Consider the following 12,500-nt stretch of genomic DNA (forward strand, 5'->3'; position numbering starts at 1 on the left):
CACACACACACACACACGTACAGTACACACACACTCACACTCGCACACACACGTACACCATACACACTTCATACACACTCTACACACGCACACTCTATACACACACAAATACACCATACACACACACACACACACACTCTATTCACACAGTGTACACACACTCGCACGTACATCACACACACTTCATACACACTCACACGTACCCCACACACACACACTACACACGTTACACACACTCTCACATGCAAGATCCTGTATGGCAATTTGTCCATCTCTACACCAGCTCTGTTTAACCCTTGTCTCTGTGTGTGTGTGTGTGTGTGTGTGTGTGTGTGTCTTCCTCAGAATGTGCCCAATTTTCCAGATTTCTAACGTCACAGGGGAGAACATGGACCTCTTGAAGATGTTCCTGAACCTGCTGTCCTCCAGAACGTCGTTTAAAGATGATGAGCCGGCCGAGTTTCAGATAGACGACACCTATTCAGTACCGGTAAGTGTGTGTGTGTGTGTCTTTAGCATATCTTACATATATGAAATGTCTTATCGTCTGTACGTCCTTACACACTCCAGGGTTTCACTGAATCATGATATTAATCCAGACAGACTGAAATAATTCCACTGTCAGTCGCAGCGTCTCAGATTATTAATTTAGACTCATGTGTTACTGACTTTCTGTTCGTGTGATGATTAATAAATTATAGTCATCGCTCTCAGCCTTATTTCAGCCCCATAGCTTTCATTTGCACTGTAAAAGACATCATCGCCCCCTACTGGATATATTCTGCACTGCACTAACCGTTATATATTTAAAATGACAGTGTTCTAGTCTCTGAAGTTGTCATTAATTGGAAATTAAACTATTAACGCAAACACAGAGACGTATAGATTTGAGGAAAATAAAAATTAAACTGAAAGTTGCCGAAAAGCAGCGAGGAACCATGTCATGGTTTTAACGTGTTTTTACCCCAATGACTGATGAAGCTCGTGGATGAGAGGCGTACTCACTCACTGACCTACTCACCTGTATGTCTGAGATACAAGCCGCGTGTGTGTGTGTGTGTGTGTGCGCGTGTGTGTGTTAGGGTGTAGGGACTGTAGTATCGGGAACGACGTTACGAGGGCTGATCCGGCTGAACGACACCATGCTGCTGGGGCCGGACCCCCTCGGTGCCTTCATCCCCATCGCTGTTAAATCCATCCACAGGAAGAGGATGCCCGTGAAGGAGGTGCGAGGAGGACAGACGGCGTCTTTCGCTCTCAAAAAGGTTCAGACGTCTATAATTACTGTATAAAACACCTGTCTTAGACCTGCTCTGTGCGTCTGTGGCACGTCCTCATCTCGCGCTCTCTCTCCCTCTCTCTCTCTCCCCCCCCCCCCCCCCTCTCTCTCGCTCTTCTCCCTGCTCTCTCTCTCTCTCTCTCCCTCCCTCTCTCTCTCTCGCGCTCTCTCTCTCTCTCTCTCTCTCTCTCGCTCGCGCTCTCTCTCTCTCTCTCTCTCAGATAAAGCGCTCGTCTATAAGGAAAGGGATGGTGATGGTGTCGCCGCGGTTAAACCCACAGGCATCATGGGAGTTTGAGGCAGAGATCCTGGTGCTCCATCACCCAACAACCATCTCACCCCGATACCAGGCCATGGGTGAGGCGCGCACACACACACACACACACACACCTGTCCACACCACACACACTGGTCACCTGAATCACAGCACTCCCTGGGTTCTGATCCGAGACCTGTGCTCGCTCTGTGTGCAGTGCATTGTGGGAGCATCAGACAGACGGCGACGATCCTGACGATGAACCGAGACTGTTTACGAACAGGAGACAAAGCCACGGTGCACTTCCGCTTCATCAAAACCCCCGAGTACCTGCACGTGGACCAGAGACTGGTGTTCAGAGAGGGCAGGACCAAAGCTGTGGGCACCATCACCAAGGTCCTGACCACACACACACACACTCATACACACCCCCAAAATTATTAATGTCGTGTTTGAGGAAGCTGTAGTGAGTTAGCTGGGTGATGTAGTTGTTGTTTTCAAAAGAAACGCTGAGCACATAAAGGATTTTACATTTATGGCATTTGACAGATGCCCTTATCCACAGCGACTTACATTTATCTCTTTTATTTTTTATTTATTTATTTATTCTTTTTTTATACACGTGAGCAGTTGAGGGTTAAGGGCCTTGCTCAGGGGCCCAGCAGTGGCAGCTTGGTGGTGCTGGGGATTGAACTCATGACCTTCTGATCAGTAGTCCAATGTCTTGACCACTGAGCTCCCACTGCCCCCTGGAAGGAAGATTTAAAACCCATTTCATGCTAATTAATTTACAGCTTCTTCAGTCAACCAATAATCAGCCTTCAAACTCTAAACCTCCACAAATCAAGATGCAGTCGACGAAGAAGGTGGTGAAGAGAGAGGAGGGTCAGATAGCAGGAGGAGAGGAGACGCCGAGCAGCGCGACACCGACCGCCTCCATCCCTCCACTACAGCAGGTCAGACACACACACACACACACACACACACACACAGCTACGCACACACACATCTACACACAACATATACACCTACATCAACACATCGACATGCAGAATAAAGGAGTTAGAGAGTGAGGGCCAGGACTCATACACAACTTTACACTCTCTATTAATGTTTATCTAATCACTTCCTCTCTGTTTTCTCTCCTCCACAAACTCCACTCGTTTCTCCCTATCCTCCCATTTTATTATTTACTCATGTTCATACCCTGCATACTACTCCCCCGTTCCCCTCATCTCATCCCCCGTTCCCCTCATCTCATCTCCTGCTCTCCTGATCTCATCTCCCATCCTCCTGCTCGCCTCATCCCCTGTTCCTCTTTGCGTTCCTCCTGTGTTGTTCATTGTGTTTATTTACTGCTTGCTGTCTCAGACTGAGGGAGATGAAGACACTCAGACTAAAGACTCCAAGGTAAAGTAAGACATTTGTATTACAGCCTGAGAGGAGAGAACACACCTCACCTCACCTCACCTCACCACACCTCACCTCACTGTGAGGAGAGAACACACCTCACCACACCTCAGTGAGAGGAGAGCACACACCTCAGTGAGAGGAGAGAGCGCACACACCTCAGTGAGAGGAGAGAGCACACACACCTCAGTGAGAGGAGAGAGCACACACACCTCAGTGAGCGGAGAGAGCACACACCTCAGTGAGAGGAGAGCGCACACACACCTCAGCGAGAGGAGAGAGCACACACACACCTCAGCGAGAGGAGAGAGCACACACCTCAGCGAGAGGAGAGAGCGCACACACCTCAGCGAGAGGAGAGAGCGCACACACCTCAGCGAGAGGAGAGAGCGCACACACCTCAGCGAGAGGAGAGAGCGCACGCACCTCAGCGAGAGGAGAGAGCGCACGCACCTCAGCGAGAGGAGAGAGCGCACGCACCTCAGCGAGAGGAGAGAGCGCACGCACCTCAGCGAGAGGAGAGAGCACACGCACCTCAGCGAGAGGAGAGAGCACACGCACCTCAGCGAGAGGAGAGAGCACACACACACCTCAGTGAGAGGAGAGAGCGCACACACCTCAGTGAGAGGAGAGAGCGCACACACCTCGGTGAGAGGAGAGAGCGCACACACCTCAGTGAGAGGAGAGAGCACACACACCTCGGTGAGAGGAGAGAGCACACACACCTCAGTGAGAGGAGAGAGCACACACACACCTCAGCGAGAGGAGAGAGCACACGCACCTCAGCGAGAGGAGAGAGCGCACACACCTCAGCGAGAGGAGAGAGCACACACACCTCAGCGAGAGGAGAGAGCACACACACCTCAGCGAGAGGAGAGAGCGCACACACCTCAGCGAGAGGAGAGAGCGCACACACCTCAGCGAGAGGAGAGAGCACACACACACCTCAGTGAGAGGAGAGAGCGCACACACCTCAGCGAGAGGAGAGAGCACACACACACCTCAGCGAGAGGAGAGAGCGCACACACCTCAGCGAGAGGAGAGAGCGCACACACCTCAGCGAGAGGAGAGAGCACACACACACCTCAGCGAGAGGAGAGAGCACACACACACCTCAGCGAGAGGAGAGAGCACACACACACCTCAGCGAGAGGAGAGAGCACACACACACCTCAGCGAGAGGAGAGAGCACACACACACCTCAGCGAGAGGAGAGAGCACACACACACCTCAGCGAGAGGAGAGAGCACACACACACCTCAGCGAGAGGAGAGAGCACACACCTCAGCGAGAGGAGAGAGTGCACACACCTCAGCGAGAGGAGAGAGCACACACACACCTCAGCGAGAGGAGAGAGCGCACACACCTCAGCGAGAGGAGAGAGCGCACACACCTCAGCGAGAGGAGAGAGCACACACACACCTCAGCGAGAGGAGAGAGCACACACACCTCAGCGAGAGGAGAGAGCACACACACCTCAGCGAGAGGAGAGAGCACACACACCTCAGTGAGAGGAGAGAGCACACACCTCAGTGAGAGGAGGCTCCAGTCGCTCTGTGTAGATTACAGTAGAGATGTGATGGTACATTTATTTCAGGCTGAGTAAGATTGAGATGATTCTGTGGTACTCGTTAGTGCTGAAACTGAAGGAACCTGCTAAGTTTTAATCCTTCAGGAACGTCACAGAACAGTGTGTTTCCCTGCTTTAAATGGCAGCCATAAAAAGTGCACGTGTGTGTTCATGCACTTAGACCCCTAGACTCCTCCTGTATAATTTATAGTTTTAGGAGTTGATTTGGAACGTTAGTGAGCCACACTCGTTGCCTTGGGTGGAGAGGAGAGCGGCTTTCAGTACAGCTGTGAGTAAAGTACGTTTGTATTAACGAGGAATAGCAGCTGATCATTAAGAACGCCACAGTGGAACATATTTTCCCTCCTCTAGCGTCGTCTGATCACTCTGTTTCTCACCTAGCCAGCGTTAACCGCTAGCGATGAGCTGCTGAGTCTCATGTTTAAGATGTTTTAGCACGTGTCCTGTAGGAAGCTGTAGTTCCTCCTCCTGATGTTCTCACAGTTTGCAGTCTGTTTTGATTCTTAGTCGTGAAATAGGTCCAGATCACTGTGGTTTCATGTCGTCTGTTCGTTAGTGTGACGGCGAACACGGGGATTAGTGTCAGCCGGAAGTAGGCTGTGATGTCAGAGCTCTTTTTATGCTCTTACTGAGATGTGACTGTGGCTGAGAGTTAAAGAACGTAATGCTGGAATTAAGCATCATATCACTCACAGCATCACACACGATCGGGTCGGAGTATTCAGGGTTTAATTAGATGTTTGTGTGCAGTGTTGAGGTTCACGTCGTTTTCTTTCAGAACTTCAGTACACTGAGAGACTGATAGATATAATAAACTGGTATTTTAATTAGATTTTAATAACATCATTATAGATTTTAACATCATAAACAGCACTAACGCTTTTATTTTCCTGACATGTATCAGATTTAAAATATAAAATATTATAATATTTAATAATAACGTATCTATTCCTTAAACCACAGTTCTGGATTGTGATTGGTCAGAAGGTGTTGATTAGTTTTCTATAACAGCAGCTCTGGCAGTAGCGCAGGTTTATATTAATGCGCTCACTCTAATACGTTATATATATACAGTGAACGTTTATATTGTGCATATATATATTTTTTTCTTTTCTCTTTTCAGCCAAAGTCTGGAGGCAGGCGACGAGGCGGGCAGAGGCACAAGGGGAAGAGTCAGTCCGGCGCCACAGCGCCTCCTGCTGGTGCAGTCGGAGGCTGTTAAACCCCGCTCCACTCCGTCACACTCAATTTTGTAGCTTATAGAAGACGTGAAAACAGGCAGCTGCCTCCACCACTCATTTATTTTACGCTTTTATTTTAAACTCGGACCACAGCACTGCTTCTTCTACACAGAACCACACGGAACCACCATGCAGTGTCCGGCACACGTAGAAACAGTGAATCGTGCGTTCTTAGAGCTTTACGTTGACGTTATTAAAGTTCTGATGAAAGAAGCAGAGGAACTGCATGATGGTTCTTTACTGTTTTTTTTCTCCGTTTCATTTTAAAATGTCGGTGGTGCTGCCGTGTGTAGAGAAGAACACGAAGGAGGATGATGCTGATGATGGAAGTTGCTCTGCATTAAACATGGCATTATGCACAGACTAAACAACTCGTTCTAGTAACCTTTGTAGATAAAATTCTGTTTAAGGTTTGTGATGATAAAAAAAAAAAATCATACGATAAAATAAAGAAAAATGTTTCATCACATTGTCAGTAGTGGTGATTGGAGATCCTCAGAATTTTCACACTTGATCTATAAAGTTAAAATACTGCATTATTGTTTACATGTTTGTGAAACTGCACACGGTGTTCCTCAGTAACACTCCGCTACAGAACAATAAACTGACACAAACAACAGGTTACTGTCGCCTGGGTTTCCTCCTTTTGTTTGAGCAGTAAAATAAAAAAAAAAATAAAGATTTTCATTTTCTGCAGGAAAGAAAGGAAAAGGAAGAAAAGGAGAGAGAGAGAGATGAAGAAAGGAGGAGTTACAGATGGAGAGAGAAAAGCAGAAAGAAATGAAAAATAATCCTACAGTGTGAATGTGTGTGTTTAAAGCATTTGAAGTGGAGCTGCTGATTGGTCGACTGAAGCTCGTTGTGATGTCAGTGACAGCTGGAATTCAAACTGACAGATGTTCCAATCAAAGAGGAAATTTTAAGAATTTTAGAAATAAAAAAAGAATGATGTATTGATTCAAACTCAAATCATGTTCCTTTGTTCCTTTTCTCTCCTCGATGTAAAGCTCTATTAAAAGAGATGAGTATGTAGACTGAAGTGGCTCCAGCTGAATCCGTTTTTGAGATGATGAGCAGTTGCTCTGTATGTCATTGTGGTTGTCTGAACACCAGGTGGCGCTGTTTAATGCCTGATATCTTCAGACATGCTTCAGCCACAGAGATGTGCGGAACTGACTCTCTCCATCACGACTCCTCCGGCGCTGCAGGGTTTCTCCAGGACGCCACATCTCAGATCATCAGAGCCTCAGGTCTCGGGTTTCTCACGAGTGTGATATGAAAACCTGCGCTCGTGTTTGTCTCGAGCTCGAACCAACGCTGTGAAAATGAAGAAAATCTGAAGAAGTGAAAATTTTCACTAAAAAAACTGTAAGTGGTTAACTTCTGATGCATCATTATTTACACTGGAGTTCACTGTTTCTTCTGTATCTTTATTCTGATTATCAGCGACCCTATCAATCAGTTCATCACTACGGGTTTCACTCTCTTCTGTAGCCTGAAGTTCCTCAGAATTTAACTCAATATTACTCACCACAACAGCAGCAGAACTAGACCCAGGAGCAGCATCAGACCCAGGAGCAGGATCAGACCCAGGAGCAGCATCAGACCCAGGAGCAGGATCAGTCTCGCTCCCTCCCTCCCTCTCTCTCTGTGAATATGTGAATGAAAGAGTAATTAAACAAATTGCTGAGCATTTGAGTACACACACACACACACACACGTTATGAATGCTGGGTTGATTATGATTCTGAGGTGCTGAGTCAGGGGTCTGTGTGAGAGCGTACGTCACACTGCTAAACTTTATTACACACACACACACACACAGAGAGAGACAGAGATATAGAGATATATGTGTGTATATATATATATATAGAGAGAGAGAGAGAGAGAGAGAAGGCTAAATGTAGTGCAATGTGCAGTGCTTTAATATCAGCACGTGCTACAGATAAAGACTCTAAAACACATTAAAACCTGCAAACACTTGAGAAATGGCAGCTTCAGTTTGGGTCAAAATCCATTTTAAATTAAAGTGGATATTAAAAATTAAATTATTTTTTCATCAGCATTAATCAATATGCTTGGCTTACTTTAGCCTTAGAGCAAAAATAAAAAGGGAAATATTTTTCCGGACTCCTGAACCTGAAATAATGATGTAATGTGTCAGGGTCAGGGTGGATCCGGAGTGTGTCCCGGGAACGCTGGGAGTGAGACGGGAATGCAGCCTGGATGGGGTTTATCCTACACACTCCGCCTACTGACACGGTTTTAGGAGGTGGGAGGAAACCGGAGAACCCTGAGGAAGCCCACACGGACACGGGGAGAGCTCGGGGAACTCAACCCTGTCAGATACCTGAGCTCAGGATGGAACCTGGAGCTGTGAGGAGACTGAGATACCTGCTGCAGCGCCGCCTCACTCACACACACCTGCTCATTACAAACAACAAGCAAAACTTAGACACGCAAAATAACAAAACACGAGGAGATTCTCAAAGCGCTTACACACTGAGACAGTGTACAACAGTGTACAACAGTGTAAAGCAGTGTAAAGCAGTGTACAACAGTGTAAAGCAGTGTACAACAGTGTAAAGCAGTGTACAACAGTGTACAACAGTGTAAAGCAGTGTACAACAGTGTAAAGCAGTGTAAAGCAGTGTACAACAGTGTACAACAGTGTAAAGCAGTGTAAAGCAGTGTACAACAGTGTACAACAGTGTAAAGCAGTGTAAAGCAGTGTACAACAGTGTAAAGCAGTGTAAAGCAGTGTACAACAGTGTAAAGCAGTGTAAAGCAGTGTAAAGCAGTGTACAACAGTGTAAAGCAGTGTAAAGCAGTGTACAACAGTGTAAAGCAGTGTAAAGCAGTGGAAGTGTGTGTCTTTACTCAATCTTTACTGAAGTAAGGCTGGAACAGTGGTCACGTGACCTCCACTTCCTGCAGAATGCATCTCGTTTCCATAAATATCTTTTACAATACAAAATGTTAAGATGGACGAAATGGCCTGGGTCAATAATATTTAAAAAATACAGTTTATTATTATTATTATTATTATTATTATTATTAATACAGTGTATGTTCCATTTCCAGCCATATTGTCATGTTTAAAATCAATAAAACTCACATTAAACGTCCTTACATCTCACAGTCCAGTGTTTTTTCTAATGAACTGATTTTTAAGTTTATTTTGTTTTTATGTAAATGAGCGCGCACGCGCACTAGGGCTGCTGACGTCATGAGCCCGGTGGAGGCGGCGGAGGGATAAACGGTGAGACTGGAGGAAATCCCGTCCATATGGATCACCAGAGCGGGTCAGAAACGGTGATTTATCGCTGTTTAGACACTCTGATTTGAAAACATGTAAAATATAAACGATTAAAAAGCGAAATTCTGGAATATCGTGCTGTTTGTTCGTCTCGTGTCGCTCCGCGGCCGGCTGTGGAACTACTTTCCGCGCGGAGGAACACGGCAGCGCGCGCAGCAGGTGAACAGGCCCGTGACGCAACACAGCCAGAGCCGCACTCCGAGCTACAGCTAGCGCGTTAGCATCCGCGGCTAACAAACACCTCCACTGAGCGCCGCATTAACACTAACAGCAGGTGTGTGTGCAGGTGTGTGCGCGCGCCGTTCAGTCATGGTGTAAAAGGTGAGCCTTTATTCTACTTTTCTGAGGCGAGGAGGCTAGCTGTTAGCTGTAGTCATCTGGTTAGTCAGCTGGTTAGTTAGCTGGTTAGAGGCAGGCGTCTCAGATGGGAAAATGTCGTTTAGTGTTAAATCATGAACTCATTAATAGCGAAGCTGCTCATGAATATTAATGAGGTGTCTTTTATTTTGCTGTAATGATTCCTTGGTGTTTTACAGAGCAGATGTTTAGGAGTCTCTCAGAGAGCCACTGACCACAGAGCACACCTTACTTATTAATGACGTGTACAGGATTTACCTGAGGTGTAGTACAGGTGTACAGGTGGAGGTGTGTAGGGCAGGTGTACGGGGTGGAGGTGTGTAGTCCAGGTGCACAGGTGGAGGTGTGTAGTCCAGGTGTACAGGTGTACGGGGTGGAGATGTGTAGTCCAGGTGTACAGGTGTACAGGATGGAGGTGTGTAGTGCAGGTGCACAGGTGGAGGTGTGTAGTCCAGGTGCACAGGTGGAGGTGTGTAGTCCAGGTGCACAGGTGGAGGTGTGTAGTCCAGGTGTACAGGTGTACGGGGTGGAGGTGTGTAGTCCAGGTGTACGGGATAGAGGTGTGTAGTATAGGTGCACAGGTGGAGGTGTGTAGGGCAGGTGTACGGGGTGGAGGTGTGTAGTCCAGGTGCACAGGTGGAGGTGTGTAGTCCAGGTGTACAGGTGTACGGGGTGGAGATGTGTAGTCCAGGTGTACAGGTGTACAGGATGGAGGTGTGTAGTGCAGGTGCACAGGTGGAGGTGTGTAGTCCAGGTGTACGGGGTGGAGGTGTGTAGGACAGGTGTACGGGGTGGAGGTGTGTAGGGCAGGTGTACGGGGTGGAGGTGTGTACTCCAGGTGTACGGGGTGGAGGTGTGTAGGGCAGGTGTACGGGGTGGAGGTGTGGAGGTGTGTAGGGCGGGTGTACGGGGTGGAGGTGTGTACTCCAGGTGTACGGAATGGAGGTGTGTAGGGCAGGTGTACGGGGTGGAGGTGTGTAGGGCAGGTGTACGGGGTGGAGGTGTGTACTCCAGGTGTACGGGGTGGAGGTGTGTACTCCAGGTGTACGGAATGGAGGTGTGTAGGGCAGGTGTACGGGGTGGAGGTGTGTAGGGCGGGTGTACGGGGTGGAGGTGTGTAGGGCGGGTGTACGGGGTGGAGGTGTGTAGTCCAGGTGTACGGGGTGGAGGTGTGTAGTCCAGGTGTACGGGGTGGAGGTGTGTAGGGCAGGTGTACGGGGTGGAGGTGTGTAGTGCAGGTGTACGGGGTGGAGGTGTGTAGGGCAGGTGTACGGGGTGGAGGTGTGTAGGGCGGGTGTACGGGGTGGAGGTGTGTAGGGCAGGTGTACGGGGTGGAGGTGTGTAGGGCGGGTGTACGGGGTGGAGGTGTGTAGTGCAGGTGTACGGGGTGGAGGTGTGTAGGGCAGGTGTACGGGGTGGAGGTGTGTAGTGCAGGTGTACGGGGTGGAGGTGTGTAGGGCGGGTGTACGGGGTGGAGGTGTGTAGGGCGGGTGTACGGGGTGGAGGTGTGTAGGGCGGGTGTACGGGGTGGAGGTGTGTAGGGCGGGTGTACGGGGTGGAGGTGTGTAGGGCGGGTGTACGGGGTGGAGGTGTGTAGGGCGGGTGTACGGGGTGGAGGTGTGTAGGGCGGGTGTACGGGGTGGAGGTGTGTAGTGCAGGTGTACGGGGTGGAGGTGTGTAGGGCAGGTGTACGGGGTGGAGGTGTGTAGTGCAGGTGTACGGGGTGGAGGTGTGTAGGGCGGGTGTACGGGGTGGAGGTGTGTAGGGCGGGTGTACGGGGTGGAGGTGTGTAGGGCGGGTGTACGGGGTGGAGGTGTGTACTCCAGGTGTACGGAATGGAGGTGTGTAGGGCAGGTGTACGGGGTGGAGGTGTGTAGTCCAGGTGTACGGTGTGGAGGTGTGTAGTGCAGGTGTACGGGGTGGAGGTGTGTAGGGCAGGTGTACGGTGTGGAGGTGTGTAGTGCAGGTGTACGGGGTGGAGGTGTGTAGTGCAGGTGTACGGGGTGGAGGTGTGTAGGGCGGGTGTAACTGGTACTCGGATTAGATTAGCATGAAAGCACGTTGAGGCTGTGAGATGTTCTTCAGAAGAAGCTCAGGTAGGAGCTGAAGAGGTGAGGAGAGCTGAGGAAACGTCGGAGCGCTCCGTCAGAGTCGTTGGAGACGATCCTGTTGGTTTGTCGCTTCTGTACAGCGTCGTAACTGATTTATAAAGAACTGAGATTTATTCACACTGCTGTTTGCCTACGATTCAGATAAAACGTGTTACTCTGAGCAGGGTGCCATTACTTTTACACAGAGCAGCCGCTCCTCAGGCAGCCGCGTCTCATCTCATCTCTCTCATCTCATCTCATCTCATCTCATCTCATCTCATCTCATCTCTCTCATCTCTCTCATCTCATCTCATCTCATCTCTCTCATCTCATCTCATCTCTCTCATCTCTCTCATCTCATCTCATCTCATCTCTCTCATCTCTCTCATCTCTCTCATCTCATCTCATCTCATCTCTCTCATCTCATCTCATCTCTCTCATCTCTCTCATCTCATCTCATCTCATCTCTCTCATCTCATCTCATCTCTCTCATCTCATCTCATCTCATCTCATCTCTCTCATCTCATCTCTCTCATCTCTCTCATCTCATCTCATCTCATCTCATCTCATCTCTCTCATCTCTCTCATCTCATCTCATCTCATCTCATCTCATCTCTCTCATCTCTCTCATCTCATCTCATCTCTCTCATCTCTCTCATCTCATCTCATCTCATCTCTCTCATCTCTCTCATCTCTCTCATCTCATCTCATCTCATCTCTCTCATCTCATCTCATCTCTCTCATCTCTCTCATCTCATCTCATCTCATCTCTCTCATCTCATCTCTCTCATCTCATCTCATCTCATCTCATCTCTCTCATCTCATCTCTCTCATCTCTCTCATCTCATCTCATCTCATCTCATCTCATCTCTCTCATCTCTCTCATCTCATCTCTCTCATCTCTCTCATCTCATCTCATCTCATCTCTCTCATCTCTCTCATCTCATCTCATCTCAT

At 48.6% G+C, this 12,500-nt stretch overlaps 2 protein-coding genes and 1 long non-coding RNA gene across 10 annotated transcripts in view; 2 read left to right on the plus strand and 1 right to left on the minus strand.

The window, feature by feature from the left end:
• Positions 1–6,406, plus strand: part of gtpbp1 (GTP binding protein 1) — a 17,168-nt gene extending 10,762 nt beyond the window's left edge. The window contains exons 7-13 of one of the 4 annotated variants that reach the window (XM_034309889.2): positions 346–490; positions 1,083–1,265; positions 1,501–1,636; positions 1,753–1,931; positions 2,330–2,491; positions 2,907–2,945; positions 5,660–6,406. In XM_034309889.2, the coding sequence (XP_034165780.1) occupies positions 346–490; positions 1,083–1,265; positions 1,501–1,636; positions 1,753–1,931; positions 2,330–2,491; positions 2,907–2,945; positions 5,660–5,758 (943 nt within the window). In that variant the 3' untranslated portion in view covers positions 5,759–6,406. The remainder of the gene's footprint in view (positions 1–345; positions 491–1,082; positions 1,266–1,500; positions 1,637–1,752; positions 1,932–2,329; positions 2,492–2,906; positions 2,946–5,659) is intronic. The other 3 variants (XM_034309890.2, XM_034309892.2, XM_034309891.2) reach the window with 3 other exon arrangements.
• LOC128319831 (uncharacterized) lies at positions 6,198–7,628 on the minus strand. The gene is made up of 2 exons (XR_008303291.1): positions 7,309–7,628; positions 6,198–7,094 (listed from the first exon to the last, which is right to left on the minus strand). It is a non-coding gene; the product is annotated as an uncharacterized LOC128319831 (long non-coding RNA).
• A 1,389-nt stretch (positions 7,629–9,017) lies between these two features.
• Positions 9,018–12,500, plus strand: part of sgsm3 (small G protein signaling modulator 3) — a 23,351-nt gene continuing 19,868 nt past the window's right edge. For 2 of the 5 annotated variants that reach the window (XM_053239198.1, XM_053239197.1), the window contains exon 1: positions 9,051–9,092. In XM_053239198.1, coding sequence (XP_053095173.1) covers positions 9,066–9,092 — 27 coding nt within the window. In that variant the 5' untranslated portion in view covers positions 9,051–9,065. The other 3 variants (XM_053239200.1, XM_053239201.1, XM_053239199.1) reach the window with 3 other exon arrangements.

This window comes from Pangasianodon hypophthalmus, chromosome 13, assembly GCF_027358585.1.
Source record: "Pangasianodon hypophthalmus isolate fPanHyp1 chromosome 13, fPanHyp1.pri, whole genome shotgun sequence".
NCBI classification, from domain to species: domain Eukaryota; kingdom Metazoa; phylum Chordata; class Actinopteri; order Siluriformes; family Pangasiidae; genus Pangasianodon; species Pangasianodon hypophthalmus.